This window comes from Heterocephalus glaber, unplaced genomic scaffold (genome assembly GCF_053883595.1).
Source record: "Heterocephalus glaber isolate CG9 unplaced genomic scaffold, H.glaber_assembly_v1.0 deba00001461, whole genome shotgun sequence".
In the NCBI taxonomy this organism is placed as follows: domain Eukaryota; kingdom Metazoa; phylum Chordata; class Mammalia; order Rodentia; family Bathyergidae; genus Heterocephalus; species Heterocephalus glaber.
This window is the reverse complement of record NW_028258308.1, coordinates 31,888,874-31,910,503: the sequence shown is the minus strand read 5'-3', so window position 1 is coordinate 31,910,503 and position 21,630 is coordinate 31,888,874. Positions and strand designations below refer to the sequence as shown.

The 21,630-nt window shown below is 39.0% G+C and overlaps 1 protein-coding gene and 1 pseudogene across 13 annotated transcripts in view; both read right to left on the bottom strand.

Annotated features, from left to right (window-relative positions):
- Rbpms (RNA binding protein, mRNA processing factor) overlaps positions 1-21,630 on the bottom strand; it is a 174,874-nt gene that overhangs the window by 125,351 nt on the left and 27,893 nt on the right. Inside the window, exon 1 of one of the 12 annotated variants that reach the window (XM_087216955.1) lies at positions 4-4,955. The exons of 3 other annotated variants lie outside the window; for them this stretch is intronic. In XM_087216955.1, coding sequence (XP_087073081.1) covers positions 4-180 — 177 coding nt within the window. In that variant the 5' untranslated portion in view covers positions 181-4,955. Of the gene's footprint in view, positions 1-3; positions 4,956-21,630 lie in introns of those variants that run through there. 8 more of the 12 variants (XM_087216957.1, XM_087216956.1, XM_087216954.1 and 5 more) reach the window with 8 other exon arrangements.
- Positions 20,590-21,630, bottom strand: part of LOC147826780 (fas apoptotic inhibitory molecule 1 pseudogene) — a 28,127-nt pseudogene continuing 27,086 nt past the window's right edge. Inside the window, exon 1 of the transcript XR_015453410.1 lies at positions 20,590-21,630. This exon is cut by the window's right edge and continues 27,086 nt beyond it. The product of XR_015453410.1 is annotated as a fas apoptotic inhibitory molecule 1 pseudogene (transcript).

Below are 21,630 nucleotides of genomic sequence, written 5' to 3'. Positions count from 1 at the left end.
TACAAGTATCTCGGCTTTGGGTCTTCTGACATCTCCTCCAGCAGGCTTGAGCTTAGACCACACTGACACTTCCACCTCAAGGGTGAGCTGCCCCCCCCCCCCGCACCACGGCGCGCTGCGTAACAGGAAGTGGCTGCACAACCGGAAGTGCGCCAGAGCGCCGATCCCGCTTCCGGTCATGCAGACTGTGTGAGGAAAAGCAAAACCAAGAAGAAGGCCTCAAGAGAACAGGCAGCAGGAGAGCAAAACAGGAAGCGTTCCAGGAAGACTGCGGGGGTGGGGGAATGTAATGGGAAAGCCTGCCACTGGCCAAGAAGGTTTACTGAAATAGAAGATGAAGTGCCTTAAATGCGCTCCTCCAGCTGCTATTGCAAGGGAAGATGGAATGAGGAAGGTCGCAAAGAACAGAGGATTGTTACAAAACGAAGGACAAAGGTGAAAAGCAACTAAAACTTGGGGAGGCTGAGAATGAGAAAAATGATTAAAAAGTCGGAGACACTTTATTCATATTGTGGCTATTGCTTGTGTCACCAGAGGAGCGTTTGGCTTCTTAAAAGTCCAAAAAGGATTGTTTAAAAGTGTTACTCTGCCATTACTGATCTTAGGTCATAAATTTCCCATGTTCTTCTATCCAAGTTTACCAGGCTTTCCAAAATACATTGTCTAGAAGAAGCAGATTAAAGTTATTTTTAATATTAACCGACTACACGAACAAAAAACTACTGATGACATAAATAAAACTTCCTAAGCATTTGGGGGTTTTTTCCTTAATTTTTCAGAGGGTTCATTTTCAAGATTTAACAGGAAGGCAGTAAGAGGGGAAAAAGTGAATCACTGGAGATAGCTGAACCACCACCTTAATCCATCTTCCATGACTCTGCAGTCTCTGAAACGTTTCCATGAATGAGCAAGAAACATCCCAATGCACTATACACCTGTTATCTGTAAACTCTCACGACATGATTAATGCTTTCTCCATTATATGCTTTACTGAACTTATTTTTCCTCATAGTTCTGCCAAGTTTGGGATCTGTGATTTTAGCTGTGATAATGCACCACTGCTTTTTCTTCCTGAGTTGATCCACAAACAAGCCAGGTGTGGTGGCACACACCTGTAATTCTGGCAGTTGGGAGGCTGACGCAAGGAGGATGGCCATATGAGTTCAAGCCCAACCTGAACTACACAGCAAGACCCTGTCTTTAAAAAAAAAAAAAAAAAATCAACAAAGAAAAATTTTAACTCATTTCTAGTGTACACAAATCATACTTGTGTACCCCTGCTATCAAAAATTATTTGATCATTATTAGTGTTTAAAGCTGATACAAAAATTATAGCTACTATAAAAAATAGTGTTGGCAAAAATGTGAAAAAATTGAGAAACCTTATGCATACTTGGAAGGAATGCAAAATGGTGTAGCTACTATGAAAAAGCAGTATGGTAATTCTTCAAAAATAATTCTGTTTCTGGGCCTGGGATTTAGCTCAGCACCACATCTGCCTCAAAAGCGTAAGGTCCTGAGTTCAATCCTTGGTTCCAAAAAACAAAACAAAACAAAATAATAATTCTGCTTCTGGATATACAAAAGAAATGAAAGGATCTGGAAGAGACATTTGTACATCCATGTTCATACCAGCATTACTCACAAAAGCCAGGAGGTGGAAGCAATCCAAACATCCATCTACAGGTGAATGGGCAAATACAATGGACTATTTATTGTTCAACCTTAAAAAGGAAGGAAATGCTGACACATACTACAACATAGATGAACTCTGAGGAAAGTGAGAGAACTAAAAAGTAACAAAAAGGCAAATATGTATGAAATACGAAATATTTGAAGTTCTCAAATCACAGAAACACAAAAGTAAAATTCAGGTTAATTTGAACAGCTTTTGTTTTGCAAAATGAAAAGTCTGGAGCTCTGCATATTGAACACTATTCTACACTTAAAATGTTTAAAACCATAACTTTTATGTTGTGTCTTTTTACCACATTTTTTAATTTATAAAAAGAAACAGGCAATTAGTGGGAGAAAAGTGAATCAGAAACTAAGAATTTTTTCTCTTCTTAGGAAAATGGACATTCAGGATGTCAAGATTTTCCTACATAATATTCTGTCTCTGAGATGTTCACAGCAACATCAGCCTATTTAAGCTTCTCTTAGGTGCCACAAGGTTCCTTGTAAACCATGAATAAGTCCCTCCAGAACATCATGCAACCCTGAGGAAGAATTCTTAAAGGAAAAGAATTTGCATTCTGTATGAAACAACAAAACTGCATTTTTACTTTTTGAAAACTGCCCATTCATGACTCTTCCAACTCAACTAAGTTCTTCCAAGAAACACGGAGGAAAGAACATGTCTTTTTCGTTTTGACTTTGATTAAAGAGGTTTGGTCTCAGCTCATGTTAACTTAGTATGAACTAAAATGAACCAAATCACCACTAGTACTACATGTATCAGTATTTTTGACTTTGTGAACATTAAAAATAAGATCCCATCTTCCTCTTTCTAGACCTGGATACCATAAAAACTTGACACAAATTGTGGCACATCCAGCTTATCTTAATTGATTAAGGTACGGTAGTATATATTATTTATACTTGAAATGTCTATCTCCTCACATCCTCATGTTAGAATAAAAAGTTAAAAATAGTATCAAACAAAAAACTTAACTGCAGTTACATTAGTAAATTTAATTCTCAAATTCCTCTACATAAAGGCAACTGTGTTTTGGCAAGTGTTTCTTCAACCAAATCACTTAAAAGTTTCAGGTTGGGCTGGGGATTTAGCTCAGTGGCACCCCGCCTGCCGTGCAAATGCAAGGTCCTGAGTTCAATCCCCAGTACCAAAAAAAAAAAGTTTCAGGTAAATGGCATTTTTGGCTGCTATTGTTTTCCTTAGCCCTTGCAATAATGACCACCATAAACTTCCTGGTTCCTTTACTGTAGTTTCCTTCACTGCACAGGAAGGACAGAAGGGGAAAATCCACTTAGTTATACTCTGTATCTGATAATGGTTATAATGACCCTCCCAAGACTTGGAAAGAAAACAAAGAACAAGACAAGCAGTTGGCCCAGTACCTTGACTGACTATTTATAGAACCATGCTGATTAACTGTTGTTTTACCAAAAGCCACCATACTATCAGTGAGGGAAGAGGAAGATGGGAATGAATAACATAATAAATAACTACTATTATTCTCTAAGATAAACTTACATAAAATATAAATCAATTCCCAAGTAAAAACAACATAGTTGTTAAAAACATTTCAAACAAAAAGTTGAATACAAAACTCATCTGAAGTAAACCTGTTTTCCCAATGTCAGGCTCTGATAAGACCAATTTTAATGTTTTGACTTCTAATCCTGACAACTCTGGGTCAAATTGCTACATGTATCATGAGAAGGGAATATAAACAAAGGCTCATTATTTATTCAGTTACATTTAGGAAATATTTATTAAGTGCCCATGAACAAAGGCCTCTGTCAGTACAAAATCCAGTCCTCTGAAGTCAACACAATGAATTCTATTAAAAACAAAAACACAAGCAAATCCTAACTGCATGGGAGAATGCGACGGCATCAGCAAACTGTGGCACACAACATGTGCTAACCTTGGAGAAGCAGAGAAACAGGGTGACACATGATGAAAACACTAATGTCTTGAATATGTTAAAGAAATGTGATAGTGCCAAGCTGTCCTACATAGAAAGGTTTTGCTCAGACTACAAAATCCTACCTGAAAGCTAGCACTGACAAGCTGGAGACCCAAAGAAGAGCAATCAGGTCAGTAAAGGAACTGGAAACCATGACATAAAAATGGTTGAAGAATGGATGGTTAGCCTGAAAAGGAGGAGGGCGGGGCTTAAGAGAAATTTGACAGCACCTTTCAAATATTTTTGGAGCTGCCCTGTAGATTAATGATGTAGTCATTAACAAGGCAGAAATAGTGCCAAGTATGGAAGTCATAGGAAGGTCCTAGGAATGTATAACCATTACAACTGCCCACAGTCAAATGGACTCTTTTGGGAAACAGAAGGCTACTACTATCAAGGAAAGGTTTAAAGGTTAAATAAAGATTTGAGAGAGAAGGGGAAGTAGTTTATTCTAAGAAAGGACAATTATTGTCTTCAAAAGAGGAAAGGGCAGATTATTGGAAATAAATTCCAAGAATAAAGAAAATGTCAGAAAAGTATTGCTCTCCTTGATTTATCTGTTTATACCCAATTAACATACGCCCAATTTTTCATATCTAAGATCAACATATTGCTGATTTAAATAATCTAACCAAATTTCTTTTTCTCTGATGCTTCAAGGTTATTTTTGATGTGGAGTCTTCCCTCCTAACTCCTCACACATACACCCAAGATACACTATACACATTATCTCCATTGGTTGCTATGGCTCTTATAGAATCTCCTGTTTGTTTGTTTACAGTACTGAGGATTGAATCCAGGGCCGCACTAAACTACATCCCCAGGTCTTTCCCCCCCCCTTAAATTTAGAGACAGAGTCTCACTAAGCTGCTAAATTGCCCAGGCTTGGCTCAAACTTGCAATCCTCCTGCCTTAGCCTCGCTCACTGATTATGTCACATGTGTGCTATGGCACCCAATGTAAGCTCCCAGTTTCACTTGTACATAATATCATCAACATAGTACACATAGCCCCAAAAGAGTTAGATAAGAACAGAATTCTAAATGATAGCAAAGGGCTTTGAGCACATGTCATGTATCATAAAATACTGTGGATTACAAAGATCTATGATTTGTTAATTAATTGGCTGGGTGTGGTGACACGCATATAATCCCAGCACTCATGAGGCTGAGGCACAAGGATCACTGGGAGTTCAAGGACGGGGGGTGGGGAGAAGAAGAGAGGAAGAGAGAGGGAGAGAAAGAGAGGAAGATAGAGAAGAGAAAAGAGAAAGCAAGAATATGTTTTACCTTTGGCGGGGGGGCGGGGGGGGTACTGGGGATCCAACTCCGGATCTTGTGCTTGCGAGGCAGGCGGCAGAATCACTGAGCTAAATCCTCGGCCAGAGAGAATATGAATGAATTAACTGAATCAGATCAATATGTGCCTAGATGGGCCTCTAGAGGGCATCTATTCTAGTTTAGCACCTTCACAAGTAGTAATATTTTGGACCAGATAGATATGTCTTCTTTGGAAGTTCATTCCTTAGAAACATATTTTAGGACCTATTTCATTTTACATTTTTATCCTACCATGTATTACAAACTTCCTGAGTACAATAATGTCTTTCCTTTCTTTCCCTATACCAAGAAAGCCTTTAGTTGCTGGTTAAATGAAGTTCCATAAACTCACCAATAAGAAAAAACTATACTTAACAGAACTACATGATGTGTATGTGTTTATGATGGGTGTTGAAATTTTTTTAAATCTAACAGAATAAAGAACTGACATTTTTGTTCTTGGTGGACCAAAAGACCACTGATAAGGAACTCCCTTTCTCCCACTCTCACAGAAATTTTTGGTACTCTTCATTTTCTAGGAATTGTGAGAATTAAAAGATCCTGGTTATATTATTGAGCTTAATATCACTCATAGAATTCTAGAGTTTGAAGATTTCTTAGCGACCATCTAGCACAGCTCTCTTATTTAACACTTTAGAAAGGCTGACAGTGATTTATTATCCTGAGACTAAACATTTTTTTTGAAACTTTGTGTTTTTTAAGTCACAAAATGTAAGTTCAATCACCTCCTAGAAGTCACTGCCTTGGTTTAGCATTACCTGAAATTAATGTTACTCAGTCATTTTATTCCTGAAATAACTCATATTTGGACATTATCACTTAGATACCATATATACAATAATGAGAAAACTAAAAATCAGAACATAAGGAGTTCTTTGTCAAGTCTATACATAATTATAAGAACAGGGCTGGGGATTTAGCTCAGTGGTACCATGCCTGCCTCGAAAACACAAGGTCCTGAGTTTGATACCCCAGTACCACAAAAAAAAAAAGCTACCATTTCATCAATTCCTGCTATGTACTAGGCAGCTGATCAGATCCTATGGATGTAAGTTCCCAAGTCATCCCACTGATGCTGACATTATAATTGTCACTGTTTCACAGCTGAGACAAATAAGGCTGATTTTACTCAAAGAAAAACCTCAAAGTACTGCTATATATTTTGCACCAGGCCTGCCTGGCTCTAAAGCCTATGTTCTCTCTACTGGGCCACTGGGCCTCTGCACTGTATATAATGTTTCATGGTTGTTCAATCTGTTCTACTTCTCTAGGACCACAGTTTTGGATGTCTAAAAGGTGTAACGGAGGAAGTAGGATTCAATGCAATGGGCAAAGGGCTTCAAAGCCAGGTCCAACAGGGTTAAAGATTTAGCACCATCACTCACTGATTCTGCATAATCAAGAATAGAGAGGTATTATGGAAAGTGTAACAGGACAAATTTTAAATGAAATCTTAGGTAATTAGTGATTCATAAATTATCACAATTAAAATTCACAAGACAATTTGTTATGGTTTACATCTAAATGTCCCCCACAAGTCTTATTTCAATCATAGGTGAGGCTTTTAGGTGACAGGGTTTATAGGGTCATTACAGCTGATTGCTGTTAGAAAGTGGGGGCTGGTCAGAAAAGGTGGGTCCACTGTAGATGTGACCAGAAAGGATGTAAGTGGTACCTTAGTTCACGAACTTAATTTGTTCTATGATTTTCGAAAGACGGCTGCACTTGTGTTTGTCACCTGATGCAGTCTGCAAACAAAAACAAAATTTTGCCAGATGCTTGTTTGCAAACCTGTTTACAAACAAAAATGTTCTCAAACTGAGGTAACACTGTATCTCCCTTTCCTTGTTCTTCCCTAAGTCTCTGCTTTTTGTCCACCAAGCAGTAAGCAGCTCTCCTCCACTGTACCCCTCTGCTGTGCTGTCCTGCCTTGAGAGCCAGCCACCTATGGACTGAAATGTGAGCCAAAATAAACCTCTTCTCTAAGTTGTGGATGTCAGGTATTTTGTCCTGGTAACAAGGAAAGTGACTACGGCACAATTTTTTAATGGAACCTGATAAACTACTCCAAACTATGTGTAACAAGCCTAGACAGAAAAACTATACTCATGGAATAACAGATATTTATGATTCAAACTGGGCCTAGTGACACACATCTGTAATCCCAGTACTATGGAGGCTGAAGCAGGAGGATTCCAAGTTTGAGCCCGGCCTGAACTACATAGTGAGAACCTGTCTCAAAAAAGACCAAAAAACAAAATAAAATTCAACCGCTGAGAACTCTATTTTGCCTTCCTTGTGGGTGTTTATTTTATTTCACAATTAAGTAGCATTGGAAGAGTAAATTTTTTCAATGTTCTGGAAAATCATCTTAAATTAGGCCCCGGAAAGAAATGGAATCTCTTTTAGTAATGACTCTTGTTTTCTTTGAAAGTTCATGTTTGGGTCAGCCAAGTTTTAAACGGCAAAATTATATTGTGTTGTTCATCAAGTTTGGGGGCGGGGTGGGGGTGAGGCTGCTGGCTATTTGGATCACTGTAGGATAGCTTATCTGGTTTCTAAACTAAAAGAAGGTCTATTCTTAGGCAAAAGACATCATTTTAGACAAGCAGAACCTTGCCCTGGACTTCTACTGAATATTCTACATGGGGAGGAGGTTTGAGAAAACTGTAGTTCTCCAAACAAAAGTTGTTTGCAGAGCTTGTGTGATTTTTCCTGGGCCAATGGAAAGTCTAAGCTAAAAGGTTTATCTTTTGTTGTTATCTTACGTTGCAATTCAGGCAGGAAACAACTATGCAATGATTTTTTTCTATTTATTCCTTGCCTTCTTCCAACAAGAACAAAACAGTGCATAATAACAAATAAAGTCACTGCTAAATTATGAGCAATCCAGAAACTTTATTTGCATTCACTGTAACAGCTATCACCCTAATTTAAAATTATTAGCTATATAAGCCTGCACACCATAGCAACTACTGGACTTTAATATAACTATCTTCTTTTAATGTAACTGCTATCAGGGAGGTCACTGTGATGAGAAGGCAAAAACAAGTAAATGGCATGTGCTAAGGTAACTGATAGCCAAAGGATACAATCATTCCACTCCAGACACAGAAAGCAGTAATGAGCCTCTCTCTCTGTGGTCAGTTCTGGATCACCAGGACACCTGGTAAGTTATTTTCATTTTTTGTGGCAGTAGGTATTGAACCTTTGGCCTTTGCTCTGAGTTTATCTTCAGCCCAGTTTAAAAGTTTTTATGTTGAGACAGGGTCTTGCTATTTCAAGTAGCAGAGACTACAGGTGTGTGTGTGCCACCGTGCCCTGCTACCAAATTTTTCTATATGTAGAAGTTACTAGAGCTTGGGCACTTAATTTTTAAATTACTACTGTTTAATTTCTTCTAAAGCATTCTTCCTCTTTAGTGTTAAACATAACTTTTTTCGGGGGGGGGGGTACTAGCGATTGAACTCAGGACCTTGAGCTTGTGAGGCGGGCAGCAGCACCACTAAGCTAAATCCCCCGGCCCAAACATAACTTTTAAAAATCACAAATTGACCTACATTTTGAAAAAAAGAGACAAGTGTGTACCACTTTTAAAACAGGGAAATCTGGAGATAATAGTATTCATAGATTACAATTTGCAGAAGGGCTGACACCCTTGGTATGCTGTCACCACAAAGCCAAAACATAAAGGGAAAAGGCTGCAAGGGAGGCAATGAAAGGCATCCTGCTGGGTGACTTGACAACCCAATTGCTAGGAACTTTTCAGGCCCACTATAATTGCTTAAACTCTGATTACAAAATAAGATGACAAACAGTCTTTGTTTCACTACAAAAACTTTGGGACACATATATCAGTCATTGCATGGGGTGGTTAAGGCTTCCAACACTGTCATTATCTTAATTGTTCTGGTTTTTTAAAAGGACAAACTTCTTTCAGGAGGCCTAGATTTTGCTACTTTTAATGTAGGCAAAAGTTAGTTATGAATGCACAGATTAGATAATCTGTGAGGAGTCCAAGAAAGCTTTCTAGAAGATATGTGCTTGAAGGTAGACAGGAACTCCTACACAGAGAGGGGATATAAAGCCCTGTGCAGGCCCTGGGCGTGGACCCTGGCATCCACAGTGTGATGACTGATGGATGGCGCAGACCTCTCTGCTGTATCCCCACCCAATGTTACAGCATCCCAAATCTTCTAAGCCCTCAGGGAGAGGAGGCTGGACTACCAAAGCACTTTTCAGTTCTAAAACACAACTTGACTTTAGCACGGTATCTGTCTTGCGCACAAATAAAAAATACCAAGGAAGGAACTCCTACAGTAACACTTTTTCTCTCTTTTGCCATCTTTGATTTGTTTTACTCAAGCCTCGCAATAAAATAGTGCACAGGGTTATTTTCTATTCTCAAAAAAGGACTTATGTTCCCACAATACCTACTTCTAAATGGCTTAAGACCCTCACACAGATGCCAGTTAACTTGAATGTACAGAAAAGAACAGCAGAATGCCAGGCCTCTCTGGGAGCCCTATAAAGGTAAATATACATTTGCTTGTCCCCCCTCGCCTTGGCAGCACTGGTGATTTAGGCCCAGGCCTTCACACTGAGCTACATCCCAGCACCTCCACCTTTTTTTGTCTGGCTAAGTCAGTAAGTTGTCCGGGCTGGCTGGAACTTGTGATCCTCCTGGCTCAGCCTCCCACCACACTTGGCTAAGTATACATTTGTCTATGCTGTGATTTAAACTTGGAGAATGCAGAATCAACTCAAGTTTCTATGAATCTAAACATTTTCTTCAATTATGCTGGATTCTTTTTTTTTAGGTTTCTCATTCATCATTACTGTGGAGTGCTATGATTCAATATCAGGATGGTTAACCCTTGCTGTATATTTCATTAAGCGCCAATCACTATTCTATGTGCTCTATATCCACAGACTCCATTCCCCCAGTCCCCACCAGCCTTCAGATGAGGAAGTAGAGGCACAGAGAGATGAAACTAGTTTTCCCAAAGTCACGAGTCAGAATCTGAATGCTGGCATTCTAACACCCTGGCCCACTTGTCTAAACTCTGGATGGCAAACCTACCCAACATCTGACTTGCTGCAGGCTGGTGAGAGAGGATGAACACAAGCACTTGGTTTATAGGCAATGGAGTCTGCCAAACACATAAAAAATAATTACAACATGATCTGTGGGCTGTAACAAAGGCCTTTAAAACTTACTACGGAAACAAGAGAAGTTGCCAGGGTTCAACAAGGCCTCAACTTGAGCTGGGTACTGAAAGATGAGGAGGCATTCCTGGGGTGAAGAAAAGAAGGGCATTCAAGGTAGAGAATAGGATGTGCCAAGGTACATAAAGGTGAGTGAGTTCAAGGAATTCAGGGGGCAGGAGGTGGGACCACACTGGGAAGATTTTACAGGCTAGCTAACTGGACCCCTTTCAACATAAATTCCTGTTTGGCTAGTGGTGCCCAGGAAAGCAAAGCAGTATCTACCTCTTGAAGTGATAACATCTGATGGAGTTTGAGAGGATGAAGGTTCAGCAGTAAGACTTTAAAATGCAAATAGTCAGGCCACAGTAACCCCAGCACTCTGGTAGTGCTGAGGCAGGAGGATCACAAGGTCAAGTCCAGACTGGACAATTCAGTGACTTGGACTTGGTGACGACACCTTGTCTCAATATAAAAAATTTTTAAAAAGAGCCAAGGGAGGGCTGAGGATTTAGCTCAGTGGTTTCGCTGCCTGCTGCACAAGCGCAAGGGCCCAGAGTTCGATCCCCGGTACAAAAAAAAAAAAAAAAAAAGAAAGAAAAAAAAGAGCCAAGGGTATAGCTCAGTGTGGAGGCCCTGGGTTCAATCCCTAGGAAAGAAAGAAAAGGAAGGAAGGAAGGAAGGCAAGAAAGAAAGCAAGCAAAAGAGAGACAGACAGACAGACAAGGGTATAAACAAGAATCTATGCACAGACAGTCCCTAGTTTGGGATGATTCAATTCACAATTTTTGTTAATTTTACAGACAGTGCAATAGCAATACATTTACATGTATGTGACACATTTTACGTTCAGTAGAAACTATAATTTTTAAATTTTGGTCTTTTCCCAGGCACAGTCTTCTCCCAAAATGCTGCAGCAACAGCAGCTACAGCTCCAGTCAGTCACATGATCACCAGGAGAACTGTACTGTGCTGCTTGCTGAGTTAAGGTGGCAAGTGAGGTGTATTAAATGTATTTCCCACTTACTATATTTTCAACTTACAGTGGGTTTGTAAGGACACAGTCCCATCATAAATCAAGGAGCACCTGTATAACAAATAAACAAACCAATCTGTTGAATTTTAGAGCCAAGTAATCCAGGTGAGGATGGCACACAGAAGGGAAAGGGTGGTAAACAGGTTCCTATGACTGCCATATACTTAAAGCCTAGCTTTGCAACCCTTATGGGGTTACAAACAAAATGTGTTTTCTGGGGATGATGCCCAGAGATTTCACCAGGCTCAAAGGGATCAACGACCTCCAGAACATTATTAGCAGTCACTGCTTTTAACCAGGCTGGGAGCCAGACCTTCACACAACTTATAACACCTAGAGAACACACAGCAGGCCAAAAACAAATCACTGCAAGCAAAAGCTGAGCAAGTCGCCTGCTTGCTCTTGGGTCTTACTCCAAACGACGACAAAGGCCTCAGACTCTATTCAAAAGGCCTTTAAGATCCGACACAGTCCTGTTTACCTCACTTTATTCAGGTCCTATTATGCAAGCCTGCACCTATTTAGGACCCCAAATGTCGTGATTTACTGATAAGGTGCCCAACCTGCGCATTTATAAAGTTCTCCTAAAGAAGCCTTTCCTCCAAACGTGAGAACAGTAGGGAAATGCATGCAGCTGGATCCACAGACCAGGTACTTAACTTCTCTAAACTAATATTTAAAAGAATACTTAAAAATAAACCACACGTCAGTGAAACTCCCTTTAATTTTCTACCACAAGATTAAAAGGTTGACTGCTCCCCAAGAAAAAAGAATCACTGAGCACAAGAAACCTTATTTACAGATTGGCATTTTTGGCTCACTGGTGGTGGACCATGAACATCAACCCAACATCTGTCAACCTCCTCACATCTTACATCACCAACATTTCAACACAGAAGTCTTCTTTCCCCAGATTTCATTCTTTCTGCCTAACTCCATACTACCATCTTGAAAGCCATGTACAAGAGGCGTGACTGTGGGAGCAAGGTGAGGCAGCCGTGGACATTTGGCACACTAGGCAGCAGGGAGCAGAATGAGGTTAAGAACATCAGTACAGGCTGCATGCATAGCTCAGGGGTAGAACACAGGCTTTGCATGAGTGAAAGTCTGGGTTCATTCACACACACACACACACACACACACCAGCAGTCAGGGGCTGCTGAGCTTCAAATGCCAACCTTGATCATGTTAGAGATGTGAGCCTACACCACTTACCCTCCTTGATGTTCCTTCTCCCATAAAATGGGGGCAACAGTTGTATCTTCTCACAGGATTTCTACAAGTACTTTATAAGTTAACATTTGTAAAAATGTTAAGGACACTATCTGACACATAGTGTTTGACAAACACACTAATTCTTACCAAAATCTGTCCAAGTAGCTAATAGCCAAACTGACAAAGGAAGATAAGCATGATTAGGAATAGGTTCTGTCTAACATTAAATTGTGAAATAAAACTCAAAAATAATCAATATAAGGCAAACAATGAACTATCAATGGAAGAAAAAATATTTTTAAAATCCAAAAATCAAATTCAGGAGGTATTTACTATTTAAATGTATTTTATTTGTAGAATAGTCTGAACAGACTCATGCTTATATACTGAGGATGCTAGCTAGCCTTAGCTTTTGAAAGACAGAAATTTCTACAAAAGTAGTAATAAAGAAAAGAGTTAATATTCAATAATGGGCTAATGTTAATGTGTTTTCACTAGGAAAGTAAAATATAGGCATGAAAAAGTTTAAAATAGGGCCGGGGATTTAGCTCAGTGGTTCCACCGCCTGCCTCACAAGTGCAAGGTCCTGAGTTTGATCCCCAGTACCAAAAAAAAAAAAAGTTTAAAATAGAACATCAATGCTTCAAAGGACACAGAGAACAATAAATAATGCACTGCTATTGTTACTGAGCATTATAGTGGTACCTCAGTACTCACTGTTACTGGAAGTGACCTCAGCACTCATAGTACACTGAGTGGTACCTCAGTATTCATTGACTCTGAACGACAGGACAAGTACCATACAAATTGTTTTGGCTGAAAAGGGTGGGGAGTCATGAGGGATTTGGCAAGGACAAGTTCTAGCTTAAGCATCAAGTACCAAACAAAGGAGAAGTTACTGGCTTAAAATTTTCCCATCAAAATGCTTCAAGGGTCTGGGTAGCTCAGTGGTTCTGCTTCCTGCCTTGCAAGCGCAAGGTCCTGAGTTTGATCCCCAATACAAAAAAAAAAATGCTTCAAGTATCAAATTGTAAGAATTTGCTTTTACTGTGTCTTAGCTACTGCAGGGTCTGAGGATATAGCTCAGTGGTAGAGTATCTGCCCAGTATGCTCAAGACCATGGGTTTGATTGCCAGCATCTCAAAAACAAGTTACTATGAAGTAAAAATAATAGTTTTCTTTCTAGCTCAAATTTTGAACCAGATATAGGTTAATGGATTCTACATATCAATATCTCCTTTATTCATCATGACTCCATGAAGTTGGCATTATCACCATTCTCTTCTTACCAATGAAAAAACTCAAGTTTAGAGAGGTTAAGGGTCACCAGCCAGCAAACAGACCAGACTATGAACCTAGTTATGAATCCAAAATAACCAGGGATCTTAAGTAACTCATTTATAGTTAAGTTACCAATGTCAAAAGACCTGGGTTTAGGCCAGAGATTTAGCTCAGTGGTGCTACCGCCTGCCTTGCAAACTCAAGGTCCCAAGTTCAATCCCTGATACCAAAAAAAAAAAAAAAAAAGCTGGGTTTATTCATTGATTTCCCCATAACTGGTCCTGATTTTCTATCAGGATATTCTTTTCCAAATAACATAATAATAGAGGCTTTTCACCTGTTGAACAGTGTTGACTCTTTACTGGGGCATGGGCCCCGTAATTGTTGCTATAATCCATGGTCAACCCTATGTTATAGACTTTATTATTGCCACAAATTTACATTAAGAACTAGCCTCAGAGAAATTCAGTACAGTAGTGCCCCGTTCTTCATTGTTTCATTCCCAAGTTTGTTTCAGTTACCCACAGTAAACTGTGGTCTGAAATATTAAATGGAAAATTCCAGAAATAAACAAGTCCTAAGTTTTAAACTGCACACTGTTCCAAGAAGCATGATAAAATCTCACCCACACATGAACCATCCCTTCGTCCAGGATATCCTTGCTGTATACACTACTCAACTGTTCATCTCAGATATCAAACCAATAATCATGGCATTGCAATACTTGTGTTCAAGTAACTCTTATTTTGTTTAATGGGTCCAAAGTACAGTAGTGATGCTGGCAATTCAGATATGTCAAAGAGAAGCCATAAATTGTTCTCTTAAGTAAAAACTAGTAAAGTATTTTAAGTATTTCACCTTTTATTATATTATATTGTTGTAACTTCTATTATTAGTTTTGTTAACCTTACCATGCTTAATATACAAGGGGTAATCAAAATATGTAGTGAATGTTTAAATTTTTTAAGTTTAATTTTACAGTAAGACATTGCCATTAGCCCCACTCAAAATGCATCTCTTTTCTTCACACTTGTCCCATCATCCTTGCCACTTTCTGAAGCAGTTCTGGAAGTTCTCTTTTGTGGGTGTCTTTACAAAGTGTGATCAAAAATACAATGAAGGCTGCTGCTAACTGCCATCCAATGGAAAGGCAGGCTTGTAAAAATATTAGTGTGTCCTCATTCACCACATCTTGCACTATGAGATTTCTGGCTCTTCCTCAAAATCAAAATAACTATGAAAGATATATATTTTGAATGGATTCAGAACATCAAAGCAGCCACAATAGTGGAACAAAAGCCATGAAAGAGGACTTCCAGAACTGCTTCAGAAAGTGGCAAAAATGATGGGATGAGTGTTTTCAAAGTGAGGGGGAGTATTTTTAGGGGTATTAATGGCAATGTGTCTTTTATTGTACTGAACTTTTAAAAATGTAAACATTAACCATATTATTCAGTCCTACCTCATATGAATTAAACTGGTACGCATGGGAAAAGCATTGTATATGTAAATGCTATGCTTTGAGTGTGTCCCCCAAGAGTTCATGTGTCGGAAGTCTGGTCCTCAGTGTGGCCAATGGTGGGTAGTGGTATGGAAACTTTAAGAAGTGGAACCTAGGGGCCAGGGATTTAGCTCAGTGGTTCCACCACCTGCCCCACCAAGCACAAGCACAAGGATCGATCCCCGGTACCAAAAAAAAAAAAGTAGAACCTAATGGGAGCTCTTAGGTCACTGGGAGTGTAGCCTCAAAGGAATTGAGTAGTGTATGTGTGACCCTAGTTAGTTCCCAAGAGACATTTCTCCTAAAAGAGCATGCCTGGCCCTTCCCTGGTCTCTGGATTCCCATCTTGCCATGTGACCTTTTCCTAATGCATATACTTACTTCTATCATGATGCCATCGATCATGTGACAGCCCAAAGGATCCTCTCCAGAAATCAGATGTCGGTACCATGCTCCCAAACCTCCCCAAACTGTAAGCAAAATAAACCTCTTATTTATATTACTCAGCAGCAGTTGTTTTTGTGATAGCTATGAAAAACTGACTAATACAATGAAGTCTGGCACTATCTGTAGTTTCAGGCATTCACTGGGGGTCTTGAGAAGCTTCTCCCTGTGGATGGGAGGAGGCACTTCTGAACCTTGCCCACAATCATAACACCACAGCTCATAAGTGGCAGGGCCACGATGGGAAAACAAGACGCCAAACCTACACTGGGGTACCCCAAAGCTCATATGCTATGAATACACTAAAAAGCCCATCCAAATTTTTGGAATGCAGACCTCCTGAAACTCTTCACTATCATGTTTTCTTCCTGAGAAACACTCTCTCCTTTAATTGACTCATGTGATTACTTGTCTCTGAAAAACTAAATCAAGATGTACTCTTGCCAGGAAGTCTTCTTTCCCCACCAATTTACCCTGTAGATTCTTTGGTCTCGGACATCAGTGGGCATGACAAATAAGCAGAAATTAAAAACTAAGAGAGAGGGAAAGAACACAAAGGATAAGAGAGAGGAAAACAAAAATGGAAAGGAATGGGGCTGGGGATTTAGCTTAGTGGTTCCGCTGCCTGCCTCGCAAGCCCAAGGTCCCAAGTTCCATCTCCAGTACCAAAAAAAAAAAAAAAAAAAGGAAAGGAAGTGGCACTTTCAGCCACAATAAATTGCTCCCTAAGCCCCCTGGAGCCCCACCTGCATCAAAGAACAAGGACAGGCCCGACACCAGCTTCTCTCTGGCTTCCCCTTTCCAGGCCAATCCTCACTAGTCCTCTCAGGGGTAGCTAGGCAACCAGGCCCCACATACACAAAGAGGAAAGTGGTGCCAAGCCCTGCCAGACATGTCTTCAAACAAAAGCAGAACTGGTAACCTATAAATACCCACAAGGTGACGGAACACATGAACAGAGAGATAAGGAACAAATTTTACGGATGTTTTAGAATCTAGATCTCCGGGTGAGACCGGGGAAGACCAAACTGGCAGACTAGGGTGGGAAACCAGGTAGCAAAGCCACTACCCAGAGTAAGCAGCAAGAAAGAACAGCTGAACAGCTCTCCTGTTTGCATGGTATGGGAGGTCTAAGGCATGGATTTTGTAGCACAAACTGCAACTACTTAGAGGCCTTAGGCCAGATCCTGGTCCTCAACCCCACTCTGGATGCCTGAAATTAAGATAACCTCTACAAAAAGAACATAAAACTAGAAAGGGTTTTACCGTAGCAACGTAATACACTGGCTTTACTGGGTTCCCAAGCATAAACAGCAGACATAAATATGTATCGAAAATGTAACTTTGTCTCAGCAAAACACAGTCACTTAGTATTATTCAGTGTGAAACTGTGACTTTTTTTTCCATTTTAAAAAAAAATTTCCCTTCCCCCTAGGGATATAGATGGAATCCCAGGGGGCCTTGAACATTCTAGGCAAGTGCTTTACCACTGAGCTATACCCTAGCTGTCTATTTTTATGTATTGTTACGTACTTTTTCGAGAACTACTTGAGTGTTAGTTTACACAAGAAAAAAATGACAATGAACCCAAATAGGATTTTCTAAAATCTAGTTAAGTATATGTTCAGAAACATACATTTGGGCTTCTCTTTACCTTGTTTAGTTCATTCGAAGGAAATACTGTGGAACAACTCTCATAACCTAAACAAAGCCCAGGTTTGTGTATAAAACAACTGCAGCTAATCTTGCAAATCCCAGTCCAAACACTACCCTTCCTCAATCTCCTACCCACAACAACTACTTTATTTTTCTCTCTACTTCAGCAATGAGCCTATTCTAGTCTTAGGTGTTGTAACTTCTAAGCCCATCAAGCATGTGAGGGCATTACAGTCCTTGTCACATAGTAGGTACTCAGAAAACATGATCTGTGTTTGCAAAATTTAAGACAACAGAATTTGGAACGAGATGAAAAAAGAATCAAGATGCATTATATACATTCACCAACTCCCCATGATGAATGCAATCATTACATATTGCAAGCATGTATTAATAAAAATAAACATTTTTTAAAAACAGGATTGAGGGGGCTGCGGATTTAGCTCAGTGGCGCCATGCCTACCTTGCAAGCACAAGGTCCTGAGTTTGATCCCTGGTAGCAAAAAACAAAAAACAGAATCTAGGTATGAAATTTGTGCTTTAAAGAATTTGTAATGCAGAACACACACATCAAAAAGATTGCAGAGTATTCAAGAAAACATCACAAAGAGAAAAGTCAAATCATCTCTACATTTTCTTTGACATATTTACTTACCAAAAAAAAAAAAAAGGACTGATGTGGATTTGCCTGTCCTGAACGTAAGTTAAATCAAACTGGCTGCTGCTGTCTAGTGATAATTTTCTTAGTGCCAGAAAGCTGGTGAGTATGTGACTAAACAAGTTTCAGCCTTAGCTTCACCCTAGATGCTATCAAGTTTGCTAAACAGAAGGTTCTGCAGCTGACCAGCTCACCCTGGGTACACACACACTAAAAGAAACAAAACAAACTGTCAAATGATCACACAAATCATTATATATAATTGTTTTTGTTTTTGTTTTTTGAGACAAGGTCTTGCTATGTAGTTCAGGCTGTTCTTGAACTCGCTGTGTAGCCCAGGGCGGCCTTGACCTTGAGGAGATCCTCCCGCCTCAGCATCCTGAGTGCTGGGATTACAGGTATGAGCCACCACTCTTGGCTATATAATTTCTAATCTTCATCTTCTGCACTTTTTACACATCATTTTCACAATTCAGTACAAACCAACTTAAAGCATGGGAAGAAAATAAATCAAAATTGACCATTTTCACAACTTCAAATAGGTATTTTAAACTTTCAACTCAAAATAGCACTGAAACACTAATGAGTCTGTCAACCGATTTCCAAATTTCTAAACTTTTCCTGGCATTTCTAAACCGTTCCTACATCTGCCCCTGGATCCTTTTCCACTCCCATCCTGCATCTCTGAACTATTCTGCTTCAAGAATGGAGGAAGTATTTATAGGAAAAACACCAGAATGTGCCACACACAAAGGCTTGCCTAATTGGCACTGGCATTCCCTTTTCTAACTACTGTTCAAGCTATGTGAATGTCCACTGAGCTGATTCCTTCCATAATTTCCCCGAGACATTACTTTAACTGGTCCAGTTTACTTACAGACTTAGCATGTCAAATTTTTAAAGTACTTTGGAATTTTTATCAAAATTGAATTTATTTTGTAAATTAATGTAGAGAAAATTGACAACTTTATAATTGCCACGTAAGAACATAAGTCTATATGCATTTTACACTTTTTCAGGTCTTTTATGTCCTTCAGAATACAGAATTCTTCAAGTAGTTCTTGAAGATTTGTCTCCCTCCACTCTTCCCTGTCTGCCTATTTAGAGATACTGAGCAGGACACTATACCACTGAGTTATATTCCCAGTCGTTTTTCATTTCTTACTTTCAGACTGGGTCCTACTAAGTTGCCCAGGTAGGACTTGAATCTGTGATCCTCCTGCCTCAGTCTCCCTAATCCGTAAGGACAAGGATTACAGGGCTACATCACCATGCCCTGCTGAAAATTTAGTTTTTAACTGCTGCCACAGATAACATCCTTTTCACTGTACTCTACTGCTGTTTCCCTATGCTGATATATTTTAAAAAACAAAAATAATTTTTAAAAAACCAACCCTGTGATGATGTTGATCTTATCTAGCTGCCTTACTCAAGTTTATTGTTGTATTTGTTTTTCAACTGATAATCTTGGCTATTATAGGTAGCTCAGTTCACACTGACAACAAATAATGACAGTATGGAGCCATCTTTTAAAGACAAGCAAAACACTGGAGGAAACAGTTCCAAAATCAATAAAGACAACAAACAAATAAGAAATATAAATAACCAAATGTTGAGAAAAAATTAAATAGCCAGTGAATACACAAAAAAGTTATGCATTAACAATAAAAATACAAATTGTTAAACAACGAAATGTCTTCTTCCAGCCAATGATAGAAAGCTAAGAAAGATAATATATCTAATGTTTGAAGGGGTATGAACAATGGACACTGTAGGTGGGGCTGCAAATTTGTAGCAGACAATTCAGCATTATCTGTTAAAAAGCTTTCATCCAGAAATTCCATTTCTAGAATATTTGTTAGATTCAAGTTTAAGACTTAAAAGAGTGAATTATAAAACAGTGCATGGTTAAAAAACCCTTAAACATCTCTTACGTTGCTCAAGTAAATATCATTTATGTATTCAAATGCTGTATGTAATATATATTTAACAAAGTGCATATATCACAAAGAAAACATATGCATAATAAAAATGTGTACATTTCTCTAATTACAAAGTCTATGCATGGCTAAATTCTAGTAAATGCATAAAATGTAACAACACTACACTATTAGAAACAGCATGGGGCCAGGGATTTTAGCTCAGTGGGCCTGCTTTGCAAGGGCAAGGACACGAGTTTGATCCCCAGTACCAAAAAAAGGGAAAGAAACAACACACCTGTTTCCAAAGATACATCCAAAGATACTTCCTGCAATTGAAATACTAATAGCAAAAATACAATAAATAATCCCAATGTTAATCAACAGGAAATGGTTAATATATCTTAGTATATCCACACAATGAAGTACTATGTGGCTAATGAGAAGAATGAGCTGCACATACTGACCTGGATTATCTAAGATTTACAGTCAAGTTAAAATTAAAAAGAGGGAGGAAGAAAGATAAAAAAGCAAACACTATCATCAAGTTAGCAAATCTAAGTGCATGAAAAGATGCCTACTAAACTATTAACTGTGATAACACTACTGGGACAGGGATTAGGAGGAGTAGGACTGAGGGAGAATGTACATTATTTGCTGTATGTATTTTTAGGGTTTTACATTTCAAAAAACCACATGTACTTGTTACTTGGAGAATCTGTAATAAAGAGGAAAATAAGGGTCTTTTTTGAGGGTTTTTTTTTTGTACTTTCTAAACATTTATGAACAAGAAGTTTCTTAAGAAGCTTCCATTTTGATTTCAGCCACTGATATTACCAGTTACCTAGTAATAAGTAGTGAAGATTCACTGTATTGTGAGGTAGAAAGGAGATAATGTCTAACAATTCCAAACATTTTGGTAGAAACCTAAATATTCAGCCATTGTAATATATTTCGTTTTGTTTTTAAGTGAGTAAAATAACTGAACACTTTAACCAACTTTTAAAGGATCACAAACACAAATCAGAAAGATTTTACTATATTCCTTAATTAAATAAAACGATTTATATGTCCCTTTGAAGAACAAGCTTCGCCGCCTAAAAGAAAAGCATCGAGTGCAAAGTGAGGGCAGAAGAGTGTATCTGCAAGATTGCAAAGACTATTCTATTTCCTATGGATTAACATTACACAAACATTAACTCCATTAATGGAAGGGTTTTTTTACCCTTTATCATTTTGTTTACTTTATCTGGTGTGGCGGATGCAAAACAAACCCAAGGAGGAGGAGATACAGCTAGTACAGATGTAACTCGTAAGCCATTAGTGTATCTGGAAAAAACATACTACCTCCTGGCTCACAGGGATTTCCCAATGCTGAAAATCCCACATTGCAATGTAACATCACTTGGAATGTTACGAAAGGGGACTCATTTTATTCCATTCAAATTTAGTCCTGCACACAGTTATTTTAAGTATAAAGCAACACAAAACAAAACTGATAAACCTCAGAAGCACTGGGGGGCGAGGGGTAAGGGATTGAGACAGTCTTGCTTATGTAGTCCAGGCTGGCCTTGAACTCACTATGTACCCCAGGCTGGTCTCAAACTTGTGGTGATCCTCCTGCCTCAGCCTTCTGAGTACTGGGATTACAGGTTTGCACCACCATGTCTGGCTTTGAAGCACTTATTTTAGATGAAGAAATCAGGATGACCTGTG